Raw genomic sequence first — 24,454 nt, 5'->3', positions numbered from 1 at the left:
GCCGCATACAACTTCCGTCCGAATTCGACGAAAGGATTCGTGACTGTGAACTCTCTATTTGGCAAAAAAAGGGTTCAAATGGCTCTGAGCCCTATGGGACTTAACTGCTGTGGTCGTCAGTCCCCTAGAACTTAGAACTACTTAAACCTAACTAACCTAAGGACATCACACATATAGATACCTGAGGAAGGATTCGAACCTGAGACCGTAGCGGTCAGGCGGTTCCAGACTGAAGCGCCTAGAACCGGAAGGTCACTCGGACCGGTTCTCTATTTGGCAGAAACATAAATAATATTAAATAACTTCATGAAGGAGTGAGACATAGATTCTATATTAAATAAATAGTCCATACACCAGTTCCATTTAACTCTGAATTTATGGCAATTATTAGATGAACTTACACTCCAATGAAGGATTTGACATGGATGCCGTTTTGACTGGCACTTCTCTTCTCGTAATGAAAATAATTCCTTTGACAGTTTCACATACACGTCGCACAATAAATTTACTGCTATGTAGTATTGCACTTTTAGTATTACACTTTTACTTTACACTAAAATAATATTATTTTTAACAATAATAATACGGCAGCAAGACATGCGCGTCCGACATAAGTTACAGGAGACAAGACAAGAATGAGTAGCTGTTCATCGAGAATATCTCGTGCATAAAAAAAATGTGTAAAAGTGTTCTTCTTCTGTCCATTTTTCGCGCCGTGGTTTTCAGTCAATAACTCACTGCATCTCTGACGGCGCTTCGACAATAAACAAGTTACGTCACAGGTCATTCACCTTTTACATTCTCTCAATATTATTTGCTAACTGTAGCTGTTGCCGAGCGACTGCTCGATTAGTGAATGATTTAAAATGATAATGCAATCACATAATGTCACAAGTTTGGAAACATGTTTCGATTTGAATTTATTCTTGCTGTTAATTAGGACATCCAGTTTAATAGCTAGTTTGTAAGAAGGAGCAGTGAATGATGATACTACCGGACGAATAGGAACATCTTGTTTATGCACTTTATGGAGGCCATACATTCTAGGAGTCACTGGGTTCATATTAGTTACCAGTTTTGCTTCAAACTCAGAGAAAATGCTTTTGCATGAATTGATTGCATGTTTAACATCTTATTTGAACAGTTTACTAGGGTCTTTAGGAAGGACCTGGAAGCCCGTGGTACTCAGAAAGTCATTAACTTTATCCACATATTTACATTTGTTCAAAAGCACAATACTGTTGCCTTTATCAGATTTTGTTGCAATGATACCTTGGGCCGGCCGTGGTGGTCTCGCGGTTCTAGGCGCCCAGTCCGGAACCGTGCGGCTGCTACGGTCGCAGGTTCGAATCCTGCCTTGGGCATGGATGTGTGTAATGTCTTTAGGTTAGTTAGGTTTAAGTAGTTCTAAGTTCTAGGGGACTGATGACCACAGCTGTTAAGTCCCATAGTGCTCAGAGCCATTTGAACCATTTGAACCAATGATACCTTAGTGTCGTAATTTCAGTTTTAAGGACTTGAGGGTGTGAAAGTTAATAGACCGTGGGATGTTAGGAATTTGGTTTCATTCTTTACTGCATTGGCAACTGTATATTTTGCAGTGGTGTCTTTCGTTAGAGCATATTCAATATCTACTTTCATAACATCCTGTAGTTTTTCAGATGAATGTTGGGGAGGGGCATATTTAAAACTTTCTCAAGCACTTTTTGTTCATTCAGAGACAGAACCAAGTTCGATAAGTTAATTACGCGTTGCGAAAAATTTTGTTTACAGTTTGAGGTTAGAGGTACACTCACCTTTCTAATCATAGATAATTTCTTGTCCTGCAGCAAAAATACGTCGTGAATAAGATCAATTACACTTTGACGAACTTCTCTATCGAAAACGTCAAACTCACAGGGGTGTAACCTTGATGTGATTGCCATATGTACCACTGTTAGATGTGTACACACGATATCACGAACACGTGTTGCTTTGCTACGGATCAGTACCTAGAGTTCCTGGAAGTCTTTGATAAATTGCGTTACACAAACTGTAATTCTGTGAGGGTTTCCTTTGTGCTTACGAGACGAACGCATTCGTCAATGAAGCAGCTGTCTTGTTGTTACGTTCTTCCAGAACATCTGCCACCCACCATTATCCTACACCGGAATAACACCTGTTTGTTTAACGTCACACGCCGGTTTATGTATTCAGCTGCATGAACTTCGTAAATAGCCTCGCAGCCTTGGATACGGTACCATAAAATAGGCTTAACCACTAGCTTTGACCATTCTTCCGGTAGCTTTGTAGAGAGCAGAGCACGGTTCAGGCTACTTACCGTCATTTCAATCTTCAGAGAAGGTGTGAGTATTCCACATTACATTTAAATGCCACCTTATATCGTGTTTCGTATGACAACAGTACTAGAACTAGAGTGAGACGTGTGATTAGTGTTGAAGTTGTGTAGAGTTCGAATCGCCGTCAAGGCATTATGTATCGCCGTCGCTTAAATTGACTGAATGGATGATAATGAAACAATCGCTTGCGGTGGCGCAGTGGTTAGCACTCTGGACTCACAATTAAGAGGACAATGGTTCGAATCCGCATTCGGCCATCAAAATTTAGGATATCCGTGATTTTCCTAGGTCGCTCATGGTAAATTCCGGAAAGATTCCTACGAAAGGGGACCACCTATTACCTTCACCATTATTGCATCAAGCTTAGCTGGGATTCTGGCTCTAATGTCCTCAATGTGGACCGGACGTTAAATCCTAATCTTCTCTTCTTTCTTTGTTTTAATCAAACAGATCAGAGACCGTTTCTCACGTAGTTCTTTTCGCATTCAGTAAGTTCTTCGTCAGTAAATGTTCTCAGCTGACAAACAAGAAATAAATGTTTTCGCAAGTATTTCATTTTTTTCCCATTGCGTTGTACATAGCAGACGCTGATGGAAAATATGTGTTGTCATCACTATCTATTTTTATATTAAATTTGTTATTTGTACCGTTATGAAGACCATGCGTAAGTTCATGATTTAAATTTATTTACAATGAAACATAACAGAAATGAAGAGAAAGTAAAACTGTGAAATAGATGTAAATGAAAATGACACATTGTATTGTATAAAATTGTTGGGCGAGTATATAACATCTTGAATTAATTATCTTTGGTGAATGTCGACCACTAAAATCCAGTCGCTACCATTAACCTAAGAACAAAGACATAACTAATCCGTTTTCATTGTTCCTCGTAAGGCTACCTTCTCTGTTCGATGTTTTGGAAACACACAGAAACAGTAGTAGAAGCAACAATTTTATTGATCCATGGAGATTTTTTGCGAGATTATTGTACATGACTTCGTAATTCAGCAAAAAAATTTCATATATACGTGAATTCACATACTTACTGTCTAGTTTGACAAGAATGGCACAGACAATTGGCCATGGCATTATGGTAGGAACCATCCCGGCTGAAGTAATTAACAATGATATACTGAATGCTTTTTTTTCAAAAGGTTCAAATGGCTCTGAGCAGTATGAGACTTAACATCTGAGGCCATCAGTCCCCTAGCACTTAGAACTACTTAAACCTAACTAACCTAAGGACATCACACACCTCCATGCCCGAGACAAGATTCGAACTTGTGACCGTAGTAGTCGCGCCGTTCCGGACTGAAGCCCCTACAACCGCTCGGCCACCGCGGCTGACTTCCTTTTTTTTATCTCTCTGAATCTTTTGTTATAACTGTGCAGTATACACTGAGTTATTGGGTAGCGATATTCAGCTATAAAGATGGTGGTAGTGTTCGCTCCATAGTGCATTTACGTAGACTAGACTGGTTCTCTGGTCCAACTGAACCTATCATTGACTGGAAATGGTTATGTTCGGCTAGTTGCAGACAATTGGCAGCCATTCATGTGTTTCATGTTCCCAAACATGTCACCGAGCGACTGTTTTCTGCGACTTGTTTGAAGAACATTCTGGAGAATTCGAGCTCCGGCATATGAAGGTGACTGTCAAACGATTCTACTGCGGCCAAAATACATTGCTCGTAAGGCCACAAAGATAAGATACGAGAAATAAGGCCTCACACGGAGGCATACAGACAGTCGTTCGTCCGTCGCTCTATTTGAGAATGGAACAAGAAGCGAAGTGACTAGCAGTGATACAGGGTACCCACCGCCATGCACCGTACGGTGGCTTACGGAGTATTTACGTACATGTAGATGTAGAATTATGTGGTCACCACAGAACCCTGACATGAATCTTGTTGAACATTTATAGAATATGATCGAGTGGTTATTTCCTGCACAAATTTCTTTGCCCGCAACTTCCGTGGTTATGGATGGCTGTAGGGGCAGCATTGGTCAATATTTCTGCAGGGGAACTTTACTTGTTGAGATCATTCCACGTCAAGTTGCTGCACTACCCCCTGCAAAAGGAGATCCGCCACGTTATTAGGAGGTATGACAATGACTTGTATTGCCTCAATGTATAATACTTAAGTTTAATGTCAGTAGCCACTTCCCGGTTCATGATAAAGGTACAAAGATCGTTGCACTGAACTGCGCGTTTCACAGCTCCAGCGGCGTGGTGTTTGGCTATTGTTCACATAAGTAATAGGAAGCAGCACTCGAGGCTGCAACGTGAGAGCACCGTCCTTCGTATGAATCGGAGTCTGGCATGCTCACTGCTGGTGAAAGGTGGTTCCGTTTTGTTTACTCTGCGTTTGTTATGTTTATAAACCGTGTATGGTACAGCTGAATGTGATAAATGGTAGAGTAAAGTTATTATAATGCTCCCAGCTCTTATACTCATATTTATTCGTTTCTTTTAGAAATCTTTAACCGTGACCTTGCATCCACAGGAAGTAAGTTCTATGACCTTTAATTGTACTTCAACAACTTAGATTTTGGCAGCTGTCTCTCCCAGAGAAAGTTGCAGTTGAGAGAAGAGGTTGTCCAACACTTGATATTCTCATGCCTCAGTTGAGCATAGGCAACAACAACAAATACACCGACGGAAAAACTGCAACACCTAGAAATAATTAGTGTATTGAAATTTAGAGAATACATTTTTCTAGGTAACATGTTTAAGTGATTAAAATTGCAAGATAACAGGTTAATGTAAGCGGGAGATAAGCTCTTGCGTATGTGAAATGCTGGTTAGATTAGATTAGATTAGTACTCGTTCCATAGATCAAGAACAAGACACTTCGTAATGATGTGGAACGTGTCAGGCTAATGAAAGGTGTCTATACAAGATATTACACTACGCAAAATATTACATGAGAATTTTTCTTTTTTGGTTGAAGGGTGGGGAAATTACCCACTTACTACACCCAAAAATTCATCTAATGAGTAGAAGGCGTTGCCATTAACAATTCTTTTAATTTCCTTTTAAATGTTGTATGGATATCTGTCAGAATTTTTATGCTATTAGGTAAGTGGCCAAGGACTTTTTTGTGGGAGCTTAATTTACCCCCTTCTGAGCCAAAGTTAGATTTAACCTTGAGTAGTGAGGATCATCCTTTCTCCTAGTGTTGTAGCCGTGTACACTGCTATTACTTTTGAATGCGTTCATATTGTTAATAACAAATTTCATAAGTGAATATATATAATGTGAGGCTACAGTGAAGATCTCTAGCTCTTTAAATAAGTCTCTGCAGGGTGATCTTGGATGAGGTACAGCAATTATTCAGATTACACGCTTTTGTGCAATTAATGCACTTTTACGCAGAATATGATGCCATACAAAAGAAGAGAATGAAAATAGGCGTGGTAAGCTAATTTACTCAGATGTATATCTCCAAAATTTGCAATGACCCTAATAGCATAAGTAGCTGAACTCAAACGTTTCAGCAAATCCTCAGTGTCTTTTTTCCAGTTCAACACCTTATCAGCGCATACACCTAGAAATTTTGAATATTCTACGTTAGCTCCCGATTTTTGATCGAAGTCTATATTTATTAATGGTGTCATTCCATTTACTGTGTGGAACTGTATACACTGTGTTTTGCCAAAGTTCAATGAGAGCCCAACTGCAGAGAACCAATTAATGATTTTCTGAAAAACATGGCTTACAATTTCACCAGTTAATTCTTGTCTGTTGGGTGTGATAGCTATACTTGTATCATCGGCATTAGTAAGCGGTGTAGCTGCCAGAAGACTGATGCAAGTGTGCAAACGTGCATGCATTGTGTTGTACAGATGCCGGATATCGCGTTTGTGGGCTGGAGCTCCAGGCCTGTTGGACTTGGTCGATCGATACAGGGATGGTTAATGCTGTTTCTGGATTATGCTAGAGTTGTGGTCCCATGACATCCCACATGTGCTCGATTGGAGACATGTGGGCGACCGTTATCCTGTTAGAAAACGCCCTTTGTTGTCCTGTTCATGAATGACAGCGCAACAGGTCGAATCATCAGAATGAAGTGCAAATTTACAGTCAAGATGCTGTGGATAACCACGAGAATGCTCCTGCTGTCATATGAAATCGCACCCCAGACAATATCTCCAGGTGTAGATCCAGTGCATCAAGAACACAGACAGGTTCGTTGTAGGTCCTCCGCTGGCCTTCTTCCAACCATCAAACGGCCATCACTGGCACGGAGACAGAACCAGCTTTCATCATAAAATGCAACAAACCTTCAGCCTCCTAATAAATGAGCTCTGACTTGGCACGACTGAAGTCGCAAACGGTGGTGATTTGGGGGTTAGTGGAATGCATGATACAGGACTTCCGGTTGGGTGCCCTTCTTGAAATAACCAATTTGTCACAGTTCGTTGCGTCGCTGTTGTGCCAACTGCTCCTCAAATTTCTGCAGCAGATGCAGTACGATGCAATGAAACCTTACGTCGAACACGGTCTTCCCTCCTGGCATTACCACGTGTCCGTCCGGAGCATGGTCTTCTTGCGACCGGGCATTCTCGGGACCCCCGCTGAAAGCAATCACGTTCAGCGGCTACATTTCTGCCAAGACTTTCTGCAGTATGGCTGAAGGAACAGCCAGCTCCTTATGGCCATTTTATACGACCATGTTCAAACTCAGTGAGGTGTTGATAATGGGGTCTTTGTCTTCTTAAAGGCATTCTTGGTTAACATCAACTCGCGACGTCCAGTCTTAAATGTATCTAACGTTCACGACCGTTACTGCGTGTATTTAAAGCAAACCTGATTAATGTCCTCATAGTGGCGCTAGTATCGCCACTCTTATGCAACTATAGCGAAATGTGATTAGACATCATATTTGAGAAGTAGAAACACGCGTACCATCTTTCGGTTATGTAGCACAATTCCTTCGTGGTCTTGCGATTTTTTCTGTAGTTGCATATTCGGAGCTTTAGTTCTGAAGGGTACTAACGGGAAAATGGACTTGTGCCTGTGAAGATAGGCTACACTATTTTGCTTTCCTTGTTTGAAATTAGGTGATGAACATTGGGCCAAAGACGGTTTTAGAAATATATAAAAATTAATTAAAAATCCGTAACGCATGATAATTCAACATATCACATTAATGCTGGAGTTTCATTGCTATTCTTAGGAACCATAACTGTTAAGCAGAAAGTTAGTAAGGCATGCAGACTTTCAAATGACGAGAGTATTGTAAAGCTTAAAAAGTGGTGTGAAATGGACTGCATTTTCTTTTGCAGAAACTTTTAAATTCCCTTGTTTCGACATGACGAAAATGATTATTCAGTTAATACAGAAATTAATAAATTTTTCTTTAAACTTCGTTCAGATTTGGGGAATCATTTGGAACTCAGTACTAGCTTCAGCGGTCTTTCTAACACCATTCAGAATGAGAGACTAGACAGCCTGTTACAAATGTATCACGAGAAGATAAGGACGGACATTGGAAAAGCTTCATTTTCAGCTGTCGTAGCTAATAACACAAGAAATGATTCGGAACCCAGTCAAATTCTCCTTGTTCTACGGTATGCACTGAACAGAGAAATATTTGAGCAATTTTGGAGACTCTTTATTCCAAATAACTGCAAATGTCACATCATAACGTATCTTTTGAACAATTGGACATAATCCTTCAAGGAAATGGACAAAATCTGTTAGGTCATTCGTTTACAGCTCTTCACATCTCACGAAAGTTTTGAAAAGCAGGACTTCAAACCAAAATAAAAACTGTTTATAGTAATGCACATTTCACAAAACTCTTATGCAAATTAATATTATTTAATATTGACACATGCAGTATGTATTACACCACGAAACTCAAGAATATTTTTCCCTAACATTCTGGGTATCCCATAATTTTTCGCAACATCACAGCAACTTGTCTCCATCCTCAGAAATCATATGGACGTCGGAATGTCATTTTCATCCCTTATAAGGTGGAACTTCAACATAAAGATCTCATGAAATTCAGTCAATATCAAACACACATCAAATCGTTGCAGAAGTAATAGAAATTTTAATATACCTGTATAATTAGAGCTTTTCCATGAGATTATACCTCATCATGAAATAATTTTCAATCAAACCCAATCTCGACATATTTGTGTGTTTGTAGTTGAAGGGCTTATTTCAATATTCAGGTATATATACTTGACTGGTATCTCAACTGCAGATTTTTCAGCCCTCATGTAACTTTAGGACTATGTATCTCAGAATGGACAAAAATGGACTAGTACCACAATTGAAATAATTTTAATTTATAAATTGCTCTTTTAACATTAAGGAACTCAAAGTACTCTATGACTTTCAGAGACACCCATGGCAGAAGCTAACGAAACGTGTGTCTGTATGTTTATTGATATAATGGACAAATATTCAGCCAAAAAACACAACATAGCTTCTACTTCGCTCAACAAGAACTAATTCACTATTGCAAGAAAGAACATCTTACAGATCGTACTGACCAGTGAAGCATAACTATTGACAAAGAAAACTTTGAAACTGCAGTAAATATATTCTATTGAATGTTTGATATTCACGATAATCCAAATTAGTTGAGCTGTTGAAATTTATCTTGAAAAATAGTCTAGATTATGTTCTACATCTGCATCTACATCCATACTCCGCAAGCCACCTGACAGTGTGTGGCGGAGTTGTTAGTAAAACTACGAAATTGATAAGAATCCTCTTACAGTTCCCACGAAAACATCAGACACAGAACGTTACTTTTCAACGCTGTAATGAATCGAAACTTATCTAAGAAGCACTATGAATTCGGAAAGACTAAATGCGCTTAAAGGGCTTTCAATAGAAAAATGTTTCCTTTGTTGAAACCAAGAGATGAAAGAGATAAGTATTGGATTTCTCGAGTAAATTGAAGAAAGAAGAGTGAATTTAATTTTAAATGAATAGATCAAACTTGAATTGTAACAGTTTAGGTTTAAGCAAGTAAAAAAGTATGATTTTCTTATTTTAGGATTTAACAAGGTCTTGAAGAGATTTCTACACAGTTTTAAAACGATGGCAAAAAAATTTCTGGTACAGCATCCCACAAATTTTAGGTACGAGCAGTCACTGGTACTGAAACAATCCGTTTTTCTTCACATAAAAATTTGAGTCAGCATCCCTCCGTAAAGAGAGAGATATTGAACTCAATAGAAAGTAAGACGCTAGTGTTATCAATTCCACTGCTGTAAAGTAAAGTTTCGCAGAAGCAGAAAGTACAATACCAAAGAGTGAAATAATTTACCAAATCCCTATACCGTGCTCTCAATGTAACCCTTCACTACAGAGACTGCAATATTTAACAGGTAGTGTTTAAATAAGTTCGTTCAAATAATTTTAGTACAACTTTTATCGGTGACAAAATATTTTGTTTTTAATTTATGTTAATTATCTCATGTTAAGGAGGGTAGGACGTCAAACGGGCCGACTTGGAGCAGGAGAGGCACCACCGAACATTTTAATTTCCACTGTCTATACTTTTACAAATAAATTCATAAAACTTTGTCAGCATGACCAGGAAGGATTCAAAATTCACACTCTCAGCAGTGGAAGTTCGAAAACATACGAAATAATTTTTTTTCTTTTTCTTACATGTGAAATTTCTTCATTTTTTCACTTACTAATGGCAGCAGTTGTTGCTGTAGGTACACATTTCTTCTTAAGTAATAGAGATTCTTCGATGAATTTTGCACAGCATACAAACCATACTTTAATGTGTATGAAAATCTAGATTTTTCCAAATCTGTTAAAATCTATGGTGAAAACTGAGGTAATTAACTAAAAAATTTGTGTTTTTTCTAAACATGAAGTTTAAAATATAACAGTTCATTCGTTTTTTCGTAAATTAAATAAATTCTCTAACTTATGAAGAAAAGTGTACCTATAATAACAAATGCAGCCAGTAGTAAGTGAAAAATCGTGAAATTTCGTTTTAAAAAAATTTATTTTGTTTTGTTTTCGAACTTCCACTGCAATGGGTGTGAATCCTGTATCCTTCCTGGTGATGCTGACAAAGTTTTAGGAATTTATTTGTAAAGGTATAGACACTGGAAATTAAAATGTCCTGTGATGCCTCTCCTGCTCCAATTCGGCCCGTTAGACGTCCTACCCCCCTTAAAAGCAACTTCAGATCTTGTTCAACTGTAATGGACAACTGTATGTATAGTAATTAAGAAGATTATTTTTCACGTACGTATCTAATTAGCAGATGTACTTTTATTGAGTACTTGTAATCCCCAATTTCTTCAACAGACAATATACAGAAATAATTCAGAAAGAAAATGTTGTGTGAAGATTTATTTGTTCACACAGACATGCCGCACGCCTGAAGATGTTACCTTCTTCTTCATAGGAGTGAGCAGAGTCACGCTTTCTGTTTCAGACCACTGCGCGATCTCACATTCCCGGAGATGATGACAATGACGTTAACCCTTCTGCTGCTGTCGTTACTTATGGCAGAGGGCGCTCTGGCCTGTACGCTGCCTGAACCATCCACCGAGAACTTCAACATCTCCACAGTGAGTCACGTTCTGTTACACTTCTGTTGCGGAGGGTTCTTGTTGTACGACTTTGGAGAGATCTAGTGGTCACTAAACGCTTTGTCATCTGATGTACGTATTACTCGTCTTGTAATATTTCACCGTTCCTACGTGTTCCACTTTCACTGTATTATCTCTTAAATACACAGCAGTATAAGACAAGATTCGCATTCAACTGTTCGTTTCCCACAACTATACACATTGACTAATATAACTCGGTAGTTATGTAGAACTGTGCAGACGGAGTAAGTACTGTCCTCCACTCGCAGTAAATTCGTAGCAGACAGGGGGTCTTAAGAGATTTGGTCAGTTTTCCGGTAAACGACAGGAACGATCTCTCGAAGCAAAAACGTCTGTTAAAAATGGCCTTAAAATGGATGTATCAAGAGCTACGAGCTGTGACCACATCTTCATCATCGATACTATGAAGTAAATCTCTCCTACTGCAAGCTCTTTGCTTACTATATCTATGGAGGAAGGTAGTATGGACCAGAAATATCTAATAAACACTGACTGTAGAATGCAATGACCATTTGATGAGTAGATGTGTTACACAGTAGCAAAGATGAACTAGTACTCATAGCTCTTAAGGTATTCATCTTAGAGCCCATGCTTACTAGGCTTTTTTGTTTCGAACATTCGTTGCTGCCACATCCCTGAAAACTGACCATGCTTTCTGGGGCACTCTGTCCAAGTAGTGTTCTCTTACTTCTGTTCTTCAAGATGTAGCTCAGGATTTGTATATATGAGATGAGCAACGTTCTGTCGTAATTTATCACTCTCTTACTTACTGATTTCACAGGGAAGTGGTAACTTACAAATACTTCCTGTTCTGTAACAGAAACCGGCGCAGATCATAGCGGCACAGTCAGAGACCGACTGGAGAACACAAAGAGCACATTTTATCAGATTTCGGGCAGTCGGTTAGTACGCTCATGATCAGTTTCGAGTCAGATGTGTTGGATTTGGTTAATTTTAAGGACTTAAGCGTCTAGTGTGTAAATCATAACTCATTATAAGCCTCTGGCTCTTACATCGCAGCTCTGGTTTCGTTAAGAGCCTTGTAAATGTGTGTGATCATTTCTTTCAAGTTACTGCCAGAAGTTTTAGCACTTATCCTACCATGCTGTTTCTTCTTGCAGTAACTGTTTTCTTTATATTCATTTCTACACCGATTTTGCGAAGAAGCCCCATCGGTTATATCTTAGGACTAGACTCACTTTTCAGCGTCTTTTATAACTCCAGTTCTGAAACGCTTGGATTCTCATTTGTCCCGACTGTTCCAAGACTGACTTAAACGTAACGCTGTTATCCTTACGTACAGCATCAACAATTTCTTCCTCAATTTAAGGCTAACATACGATACTACTAGGTTTCCTTTCGTGAAGAATCTTCTCTTTGTCTGTGCTAGTCAGAATCTTACCTCCTCTGTACTTAATTTTTCGTGTATTGCTTTCATTCCTAGGTAGCAGATTTTCTTCATTCCGTCTGCTCAGTTGTCACCAGTGTGATGTTACGTTTGCCGCCAATCTCACTGGTGCTACTGCTCAGTACCTACGACCTTCTAGGAAATACTTTGAACCCAGATTTTGTACTCAGCAGTCTGTTCATTCCAATAGTAATTCCTGTAATACTTCCTCATTTTCACATAGGATAACAATATCAGTTGCGAATCATATCATTGCAGATTTTTCACCCAGAAATTTTACTTCACTTCTGAATAAATCTATTATTTGGTTTCGTGACACAACTCCAGAAAAAAAGTGCCCGGAAGTACCTTCTCCCATCTTCATTAAGGGAAATGTTCATCGTTATTTTCACTGTCTCGTAATGAGAATGTTGGCATTGATATCTGACTTTCATCACAATTTCAACACAATTACATATTCTAAAGAGAAATAAGAAATTTTGATTACTGGTAACAGTGTTCACGCATCTGGAAATACATTATAGATATATAAATGCAGACTGAAGCGATGAATGGAAATTTGGGCCACTGTGAGGATTTTCGGCTCACTAGGCAGATGAGCTAACAGCTCCGCCAGCCTGGCGTTTCACCTCTGCACAGTTTAACCTTGTACTCCTCATTCCAAAATGCGTTTCGCGTCTCGGCCCTGTTAGTATTCCATATAAACTTGAATATCAATGTAGACGCCCTTCAGCTGTACTGGAATAGCTCCTCAGCACCGGAAGAGGCGGTTAACCCTGCCTGAAACCCAGGCATAGATGTTTTAAACAAGTAAAATTATGTTTTACCAGAGACTTTTGCAAGTTTCAAACTTCTATTACGTCTACACGGTGACTGAAGCAAGAAACGAATGTCTGTACCTAATTTTGTTTAAAGCACTTCTGAGTAGGTTCCAGGCAGGATCCCCTAATACGTTATACGCTGAGGCGATATTCCATTACAGACTGAGACCTTCTACAAGCTGATGTTTTGGAAGTTCAGGGGGAAGACTAAGTCGGTTGAGGCATGAATGGTACTTTGGGCTGAGGAGGGAAGCATGCTGTGGAAGTCAGTGCATTTGTCCAGAGCCACCGTGCCAGGGTGACATAGTGGTTAGTGAGTCTACATAGTGATCAAGAGACCTGGATTCGAATCGTGGCCTTGGACAAATTTTCATTCGTCTCTCGAGTCTACATACATACGTCATAGATGTTAGAGACTTGAGAAGCTCTCTGGAACCATATAGTTTCATTTTAATAGCATCATTGTTCTTTGTGCTATGCTTTACATGAAAGTTTCTACTGGTGGTTATAGGTTCTTGTTGACTAACTCCACTCTAGCAGAATTACCTGACATACTTCGTATTTATGGAGAGGCAAGATGAACCGCCGTAGCGCAAGTTTCCTGTATGCCGTACGGTTTCCAGAGATAATACTATAATCATGTAACATTTGGGAACATGATGGCCGTGTTCGTGAAACAGGATCCCTAGGACGAGACTCTGTGTTAACTGTTTAATTTGTGGAACCAGGTTTACACGAAGCTGAGGCACCCCAGCACCAGCACACGATTCCAAACTAATTCTTAAAACGCATATTCATATGTACATTAAGTAAGGTGAAGATATTATTAGCAACAAATGTATAACATTATTGGTCACACTGCAGATTGAACACCTGCTCTGAACATCACTAGCGTCAAAACCTAGCGACGAAACCGGGCACCAGGGACATTCTCTCACATAAAAATGCTTTCTAATCATCACACATAAATATTCTAGAGGTTGGTACACGTTTTGTTACACCCTGTATAGGTTAAGCAGAAGGGAGAAAGACTGCGTCCATTACTATTCCGTTTTTCAACCTAGTACCTTATCTACAATTTCTATACATGCCCCCTCCTTTTTAGACATTTGATATATTACGCGTCTTTCCTTTTTTTTTTTTTTGCAATTGCTTATTGATTTTGCATTTTGTGTACACAAACTCTGAATCTGAGACACTTCAAAGTTTTTACTTCTTCTCCATGGATTTTATTTCCTACTCCAAATTTCTATTTTTTTCCTTTATTGCTTCCTCAATATATTGGTTGAATAACATTTTCTGTGCAAAGGATTCATTATTGCACTTCTCAATAATTAAGTATTTTTCCTTGGGTCCAAATATCATTAAAACGTCGAAATAGTCTAAAATGTTATTCATTCCTAACATATGTCAACAAACTGTTTTAATATGACATATATTTCACCAGCTTTAATGATTTCCATGAACTTTAATGTCTGTGAAATGTAGCTTACTTCGATAGCATTATAATGATCCGAATGAGATAGTGTATTGTCCTTTTCTTCCTCGAAAACAGCATTGATTACATAAAGCTTTTCATAAATACCCACTGTTGTCCCATTTACATTTAAATTATCTTTAATTTTGCGCTGCGAGGGATTAGCCGAACGGTCTAAGGCTCTGCAGTCATGGACTGTGCGGCTGGTCCCGGCGGAGGTTCGAGTCCTCCCTCGGGCATGGGTGTGTGTGTTTGTCCTTAGGATAATTTAGGTTAAGTAGTGTGTAAGCTTAGGGACTGATGACCTTAGCATTTAAGTCCCATAAGATTTCACACACATTATAACTTTTCTTTTTTAATTTTACATTGGTTCTTAGTAATATCTCACGAATTGATGAACCAGTTGTAACGCGAATACGACTAGATGAGGGAGAGGTGACTTTTCAAAGAATTCAAAGAAAGTCATTGCGCCTCAGTAAAGGCTGGTAACGTATCTGCTCACACAGATGAGCACAAACTAAAGCCTTAAGAAAGGGACGGAAGTGCATCGGCGGATCTATTGGCCTACTGTTTTAAATGTCACTACAGCAACTGTCTATTACAGTCTGTACAGGATGGAGAGGTTCCTCATGTAATGCGCCATTCTTTTTGGAACAAAGCTGTATTTATTGAAGCACGCGAACTCACAGACAAAACAGTGTTGGAATTCTTAAAATCCTTGTCGGTAGTATTACCAGGACTGGGACGATAAATAGAGTGGAATAAGGTATGCAGATAGCGTAACACGAATTTCTAGAACAAACTTTCGCCATCGGTGTCCGTATTGACGCGTTATCATATTTTGTTAAGAAATTCTGAAACCCTCATAACCACTTTCTCCTCTCTATCTAATCTCAATCCTCATTCTTCTGCAGAATTACAGCAAATTAATTTACAGTGTTATCTCTTTTGTCACGATTGTCTTTCCGCAGGCGCACAAGACCTGGTACGAGCAGTACCGCTACCCGATGCTGGCTATGGACCTCCAGGGATGTCTGACCATCACGCAGGATCCAGGAAAAAGTAACGACACGATGAGCCTTAGGGGCTACTTCAGCCACAATTCTTTGTAAGTCACTTGACACTTACCTACAGCCTGACATTTCCTTGAATCAAACAGTCCAGTCTGTTCTAGTATTTATCACTACTAAGCCGAAGGTTCCAATCTGAAGCCTCCAACTGACAGCATATTGGAATAGTCACAGACTGATACGGCCAAGTGGTGTCCAATCGAATCCTCCGTTGGCCACTCTCAGTTGTACGAAATTTCCTCCCAGAAAGTTTAGTTATAGACTGATTGTACTCCTTCATTTAAATGTTTTAAGTGAAGAGTATTCTTTTTTAATTTGGGCTTGATTGGTTTGTGCTGGAAGCTTTTTATACACATCAAAAAAAGTTTTGCATCACCTCGGTTCCGAGAGTTCCGGAACCTGTACAGAAAATTCGAACAGAGATAAACATAAACATCATTTCCACCTTTTTTATTGCTCATGAAAGCCACACATTGCATGTTTTACCACCATACAGCAAGACCTACAGAGGTAGTAGTCCAGATTGCTGTACAAATAGGTATAATACACAGTAGCACGTCCTCCTGCGTTGATGCATGCTTGTATTCGTCGTGGCATACTATCCTAAAGCTCATCAAGGCACTGTTAGTCCAGATTGCCTCACACCTCAACGGTGATTCGGCGTATATACCTCAGAGTGGTTGGTGGATCACGTTGTCCGTAAATAGCCGTTTTCAAACTATCGCAGGAATCTTCGATAGGATTCATGTCTGGAGAACATACTGGCCACTCTCGTCGGGCGATGTCGTTATCCTGAATTATGTCACTCATAGAATGTGCGCTATGGGGGCTCGAATTGTCATCCATGAAGACGAATGTCTCTCTAATATGCTGCCGGCATGATTGCAGTATCGGTCAGAGGATGGCATTCACGCATCGTACAGCTGTTACGGCGCCTTCCATGACCAACAGCGGCATTCGTCGGCCCCACATAATGCCACCCCAAAACATCAGGTAACCTCCACCGTGCTGCACTCGCTGGGCAGCGTGTCTAAGGCGGTCAGCCTGACCAGGTGCATACAAACACCCTCCGACGATTGTCTGGTTGTTAAGCATATGCGACAAGCATCGGTGAAGAGAACGTGATGCCAATCCTGAGTGGTCCATTCGGCATGTTGTTGGGCCCATCCGTACTGCGCTGAATAGTGTCTTGGTTGCAAAGATGGACCTCGCGATGGGCATCTGGAGTGAAGTTGCGCATCAAGCAGCCTAATGCGCACAGTTTGAGTCGTAACATGACGTCCTATGGGTGCACGAAAAGCATTATTCAACATAGTGACGTTGCTGTCAGGGATCCGTAGGTAGCGGTCATCCAATACGGTAGTAGCCCTTGGGCGGCTTGAGCGAGGCATGTCATCGATAGTTCCTGTCTCTCTATAGCTCCTCCATGTCCAAAGAACATCGCTTCGGTTCATTTTGAGACGCCTGGACATTTCCCTTGTTGAGAGCCCTTCCTGGCACAAAGTAAAAAGCGGACGTGATCCAACCTCGGTATTGACCGTCTACGTATGTTTGAACTACAGACAATACGTGCCGTGTACCTCCTTCCTGGTGGAATGATGGGAACTGATCGGCTGTTGGACCCCTCCGTCTAATAGGCGCTACTTATGAATGGTTGTTTAGATCTTTCGGCGGGTTTAGTGACATCTTCGAACAGTCAAAGGGACTGAGTCCGTGATACAACGTCCACAGTCAACGTCTATCTTCAGGAGTTCTGGGAAACGGGGTGATGCAAATTATATATATATATATATATATATATATATATATATATATATATATATATATATATATATATATATCAAAAGTTCCAGCTTTATACACGGAAGATGAGTGCTATTCCTGAATCTTAGAGTACATACAGATCTTAGATTTAGGGTAGGTCTAGGGAATGGCCATTAATTCTACTGCACAGTGCTGTATATACCAAATATAGACAACTAATATCTCCATACTATATATGTCCTTACAGGTTTCCAGTAACGGCTAGTGCGACACTCAAAGGAAACCAGTTGCAAACTAAATACGATGGCATATGTGAGTAAATTTTCCTTTCTCATCCTGAATTATATCAAAAAATGGAGCATAAATGAGAGTTATGTATCAGTTGCCAATGAAAGCACTAAGATGCCAGTATGATATTATCTGCTCTTCCAATTTTTTGTAACCTGTTGACTGTAGGGAGGAAAACAATAAATTTCTCTTTCCTGAACTCGTCTCTGTTTGCACAATTTTCAGTTGGCTGGATGATCAGCGGACCCAGAAACATCGTGTACATTAACGACGACTTCTACATTGACCACTACTGTATGTTGGGTACAGGTAAGAAGCTGCGAAGCGAAATTGTTACGATGTAATATACTGAAAAGTAACTGATGCTTTATCGCTGTTAAGTATTAAATTGTGATAACTATGGATTGTTCAGGAAACATTACGTACTGATTGTACTTTAGAAATGTACCATCATTAGCAACGTGAGTTATTCATCTATCTTCCGTGACTGCAGCTATGTGCCACCTGATTATATATTTTTGAATATTGATGGGAGAAGATTATCGATAACCTCATTACATTTGATACTGTTTGTGGTACTCCAAAGTTGATTCGCTAGATTTAATTTGATCGTGTATGATTTATTCTGAATCACGGGAAATTTTGCTGTGTTACTTTTACGTCGCGTCTCTTTTTAATGATTAAGTCTTAACCTACACTGAGCAGTGGTTATTGCGTGGAGGAGTTGTAACAAGTATGTTTGATAAGGCCGAGAGCAAAATCACATCTTTTTTTTTGGTGGGAATGGGGGGGGGGTCCCTGTATTTGATTGCTATTTAAGCTAACAACACGGGGTAAAAAGTTTTTGGTTTATCCGGGACCATTGGCCATTTTTACAGCCATTCGAATATCTGTCTTACTGTCCCTGTGTTACTGTATATAAAACATGATGTCACCGACGAAGCGCAGTTGGCTTCCAGGCAAGTTCTGTGAATCGATTAATTTCCTTTCCAGTGGATTTTAATTAGGCTGAAATTAATGTGTTGCTAATGGCACCATTTTTTCTGATTTTAGTGGAAAAGAAAAAAAGAGATAGGACATTTAATGTACTTGTACGAATCGCTTCAAACTTTGCATAAAGGTCAATAAATGGATAAACTCAGAACGAAATTTTTTAACCAGTTATTTTTTTGAGTTGCTGATATACGATGGTTTAAATTAGAGCCAAATATAGCACGTCAAATTTGTTCTTAATGAACTGGAAGCACGGAGACGGATTAAAGTGATTCGCATAAATAAGAAATGCATTCTTAAAATAAAGTTGAAAACTAGCTTACAAAAATCAAACTTCATTCGAATTTCATCTGCGGCAAGTATGGTTTTTGTGATTACTTTACGCGCACTTCTTCTATGTTCCAGACCAGTGCCCATCGGTTCAAATATTTTAAGAATGTAGACAAATACACGTTTTTAATGGGCACCTTGTTGTTTTATTAGAGCTGTACCGGTTGCTACAATGTAAGCAACATCGTTCCAAAGGCAATACAGAATCCTATACTGTAGTAGTCTTCGCACAAGTCAACAAAAATCTACGTCGTTTGCCATGATATGGCGGTCTATTTTCAAAATTGTGGTAGAGTGAAAGTAGGGGACCACAATGAAAAATATCCCTGCCCCCACCACAAATTTCTTTTCTGTGCCATCTTCTTCATCAGAGAGTAGCAATTGCATCTTACGTCATCAATTATTTGCTGCATGCATTTCATTGTCTGTCTTCCTTCACGTGTTCTTACCCCCTACAACTCGCTCTAGTACCATGGGAGGTATTCCTTGTAATCTTAACAGGTGTCCTATCATCTTGTCCCTTGTTATTGACAGTGTTTTCTACACATTCCTTTCCTCACGGACTCTGGGGTGAACCTCCTTATTGCTTACCTCATCAGTCCACACAATTATAAATATTCGTTTGCAGCACGACATCTCGAACGCTTCGATTTTCTTCAGTTCTTTTTTTTAACTGTTCATGATCAACTATCATACAGTGCTGTGCTCCACACGTGTATTTATTCTGTATTGCACTCACCCATGACTATTAGCTTTTCATCTCCCTTTATGTACTGCATTTACCTATTGAATATCCTTACATACTTTCTCTATTTTTTTTCATCTGCTTGTGACTTCGTCATGTATACTTGAGCTATTATGGTCGGTGTTGGTTTGCTGTAGATTCTGATAAACAGAACCCTATAACTGAACCGTTCACAGTAACTCAATCTCTGTCCTACCTTCCCTTTCATATTCCCATTATAACATTTTCTTGTGTTATTGATATTACCCTATACTCCTCTTATTTCCATTTCACTTCACTATATCTATGTTGAGTGTGGTGTGCGTACTGTAAGACCTTCGGTACACACACCTACAGATTATTTGACTTGTCGCTCTAACGAAGTAGGCGCGTGTCAGCATATGTGTCTCGTGGTTTTATGGTGGCGTGTTTATCTTCTGCCATTAGGTCAGACGATAGAAATGCCACTTGCACGCTTAGAGTAGCAGATTGACAGTGACAAACTTTAAACAGAACTTGATTAATTTTCACACACATTTATTAAAGTAATAAAAAGCACAGACATTACGTAACTTGATTCTGGATGCTGTTTACAACTGACAGTCTGAAGTTCCATTTGTCTTGGTACGTTAATCTTATTCTCACATATCTCTGATAGTTGGCAAAGTGTCTATTCATTTATCTTCATGGCTATGTACGGGAATATGGTAATCTTATTAGGTGCAGACTGAAACTTGACTATAAACTGGTACAGACTAATACAGACTGGTACAGACTGGTGCAGACAATTGCAGACTGACTAATCAGAGGTCTGTACACTCGTTATAATACCTTGCGCATTCATGTATCACTCCTCGAGTGTGATCCGCGAGGAGAAAAGGTTCTATGTTAGCAGCAATCTCAGTGGCTGCATTACATATTAATACGCGGATCGGCTGAAGCAGAATTTGGTCCGCTCTAAGGCAGCGCCATCTCGTAGTGTGGAGACGGACGAGCGCTGCTCCTGCTGTTGCGCTTAGCGGGGCACCCTCTAGTGGGAAAGTTGTGTACGCGCTGACTACGCGGAACTATGTATACAACATTGAGACACTGAATTTTCCTTGTGAGGTTTTCTGGTTTCCCTTCTACATTCAAACTAAACTTCTGCCATTCGCTCACCTACTTGTAGCCTACTATTCTTCCGTTGTCTGTTTATGTTTTCCTCATGGTCATTCCCCCTTCACAGCATCCTCTGGAGATATGAATGGCGGTCTAGCCCAGAATGATTTGACAATGGAGAGAAGATCATGACACTTTTTTTTAGTTACAGGTCATTTGTTCTGTGAATTCATATTGTGTCTTTAATGCGCTGGTCTCGATTGTCTTCAGCATCCTAATGTCGTCGATCATTGCTGATTCTTCCGCCATTCAGGGGCAGTCTGCTACCCCAGATCAAGGGAGTGCCCTAAATTTCTGGCCGCTCCTCCGACCTTGTTTTTGAACTGGCCGTTGGGAGAATGATGGTGACTCGTTATGTCGCAAGCCTTCGGACGCTATTGCTGATAATTTTTACATTACATTCAGAAAGTGGTGAGGCTCGAACCCAGAACCGAGGATGTTTTGATTACGAGTCAAAGAAGATACTTATTGACTACGGATCTACCTGGGCTGCATTAAAGATGTAGAAGATGGGAACTAGCTGGCAATTTCAAAGACACTTAAACAAATATATCTTGACATATTTGCGATTTTTAAGAAACAAATTTCTGAGAGTATATTTGTTCCTGGGTACAAAACGTCTGAGAGAATATTTATGTGTTTCTAGAGAGTGTGATACATCAGCTATAGGAAATATGAAAGGGTGGGGGTGCATCTATAACAGAAAATGGGGATGCATACATCCTAAACACGTTTTCTCATATTGCGCGACATGACAAATGCCGTGTTGGATGACATGCGTAATGTTGTACGACATGATGTCGTGTATCATTTTACTTTACTTGACCTGAAGCATTATATTAAATGAAATGGTTAGTAATATAAACAGGCAATATATCAATATGTTACAGTTTAAATGTCTTTGAACCTGATAGGTAAGTCGAAAAACTGTTTCCCTTCTGTTACACCTGTAACTCTGCCCAGGACATATTCGCCTTTTTTGTGCTATGGTTTTCCAGTCTAGTAAATCGTCGTACGCGTAGTATATCACATTCCACTTGGTATCAAGCTTGGTACATTAAAGTGAGTTGGACTCCGGTTTCCACTCGAAGTTAAAATGTTGTGGATCTAAGGAAACAAATACGATACTGTCACGAACTACGGTATTCGAGGATGTCGAAAACTAGAAAACACTGTTAATATCTCCTTTGGAGTTTGCAAGGGGAAGTTAACGATACTTATCATTGAAATCCACACTTCAGAGAGAACATGTTTACTGTCGTATGTACAGCATTGTACACAGTGGCTAAAATGGTGGTGGCAGCATAGTGGGCGTAGGGATCCTTTCCCCCATTCTCAGTGCGAGAGTTCCACAAACCATGGGAAGCTGTGATGACTCATGCTGATTCGTCGCTGCCTGCAACCTATCAAACAGTGTTAGTACAGACCATCACAGCAATCGACATACGTCTGAATGTAGAATACATTAGGAGTCGTAACATCTACGTCTTGCATAAAGATGTTCAAATGTTTGTGAATTCCTAAGGGACCAAACTGCTGAGCGCTGCAAATCCCAAGACTCACACACTACGTAAGCTAACTCAAACTAACTTATGCTAAGACCACTACACACACTCATGCCCGAGGGAGAACTCGAACCTCCGCAGGAGGGGACGTGCAATCCGTGACATGGCGCCTCTAGCCACGCGGCCACTCAGCGTCTTGCGTAATCTGTAGACGAACAGCTGAGGCTGGACTTGTCTTTCGAGTAGAAATAATTCAAAAGTCATATTTCTGTTGTGACGAGCTGCGATTGCCGACAGCAGACCATTGCATTCCATATGAAATTCTCTTTCTAAACTTGCCCCGACTTTAACTATTGGTGGAAGATCATGGTTCATCACGAATAATCAGTCCAAATAATCTTTCCTGTCCATCAAGAATCAGCTCGTATAATTACAGCTTCGCACTAACTACTGCTTCCATATATATCATAATTTTTATCGTACTTTCCTAATCTCTATTCCATGTTCGTTAGCTGGTAGAACACGACTCAGCTACGACAAATCTTGTCAAGCTTAAGTTTTCCCATAAGACGGAATATTCGAAAATGATTAGGCTTGTGAAAAAGTCAGCCCTTTGATTAATTCTACTGTTTTATTTTCATATGTTGGTTAATCAAGCTAATGTTTAACTGACATACTATACTTTCGTAATTTTCAAGCTTGTCTAAAGTTTTCAAATGCATTTGATAATAATTTCCCAAAAAATTTCAACGTAGCTCAAATATTTACCACAGTTCTTTTACTGTGCATGAGCGAAAACGTACCCTTGTTGTAGGACATGTTTTTCTAAAGAATATAATGAGATAAATTTTCAGAAAACTGAGAATAAATTCAACACATAACTCGCCGTCTCTCTGAACGCAGTATTGATGATGTACTGTAGACCTGATGCTGTTACTTAATATTAAGCTCGCATAATAATAACGCACCAGGAAAATGCTCAATTGTCTATCATAGCCTTGTATATTACGTTGAATTCTAAATTTCGTGCTTTCAAAAATTCTTTCACGTAAATGTGATACATCTTAACAGACATTCATTGTTCTGAAAGTAAATATATCTGTTGCAGAGGTGTCAACAATTTTCACTGCAGACAAGTCTCCAAGCGACGAAGTAATGAAACAGGTATGGGAAGTTGTGGCCAACCATACTGAAGTCGACAAGTCACGATACTTGAGGATCTTCTGCTAATTAATGAAACAAAAAAATGTTAAAAGCTGTGCTGCTCTCTCATTTCACTAAAATGAGATGAATATTTCTTGAAATAAATATCTTCTTGTAGATTGTTTCGTTTACGTGTTTGATTTCCCTTTGCCGCTTCTGTAAAGAATGTATTGCGGGAATTTTATTTATGTCGCAGCAGTGTTATATTTCTTAGTTTCTATCCATTCTTGTACTGTAAGAATGCATTATAATGCTCCCTGTTTTATGACTAAGTGACATATTAATGAAATCCTTTGTGTGTATTTTGCTACCTTATTTATTTTATACTAATTTTTTACTCCAAACATCCGGAAAAAGTTAATTAGTTAACGGCGAATAGCAAATAAAAATATAATTGTGGTTTAAAGTCCGAAGGGGGCGTGATTCTCATATTAACTCCTCCTGCACATATCCCAGATACTTATGTGATATCCCATCGAACTTTCCAACATACACGCTTGTAATACATCAAATTTGTTTCGTAATATAAAATTATCGTTTTACAAGGATTTCTGGTGCAAAGCGATCCATATAAATGATAAAAATGATATAAAAGCAGATTCAACAGCGTTTTCACATGATTTATTTCTTAGCAACCCGTCCGGGCCATTCCTCAGATCATTCCCAGACTTTTGACCGCCATTCTGCCTGCCGGTTGCGGTAGACGGAGCAAGATCCTTCAAAGTGAAGATCTTATCCTTAAGTATCGTGCTCCG

At 39.5% G+C, this 24,454-nt stretch overlaps 1 protein-coding gene across 1 annotated transcript; it reads left to right on the top strand.

The window, feature by feature from the left end:
• The first annotated feature begins 2,259 nt into the window (after nucleotides 1-2,259).
• On the top strand, nucleotides 2,260-23,818 carry LOC126281467 (uncharacterized). Its single transcript, XM_049980460.1, has 6 exons — nucleotides 2,260-2,345; nucleotides 10,781-10,916; nucleotides 15,636-15,772; nucleotides 17,746-17,810; nucleotides 18,012-18,095; nucleotides 23,605-23,818. The coding sequence occupies exons 2-6, from the start codon at nucleotides 10,809-10,811 to the stop codon at nucleotides 23,724-23,726; spliced, it is 516 nt and encodes a 171-aa protein (XP_049836417.1). The 5' UTR covers nucleotides 2,260-2,345; nucleotides 10,781-10,808; the 3' UTR covers nucleotides 23,727-23,818.
• The last annotated feature ends 636 nt before the right edge of the window (nucleotides 23,819-24,454 follow it).

The sequence above is a fragment of the Schistocerca gregaria genome, chromosome 7 (assembly GCF_023897955.1).
Source record: "Schistocerca gregaria isolate iqSchGreg1 chromosome 7, iqSchGreg1.2, whole genome shotgun sequence".
NCBI classification, from domain to species: Eukaryota; Metazoa; Arthropoda; class Insecta; order Orthoptera; family Acrididae; genus Schistocerca; species Schistocerca gregaria.
Note: the sequence above shows the minus strand (reverse complement) of the source record. Positions and strands in the feature narration are given on the sequence as shown.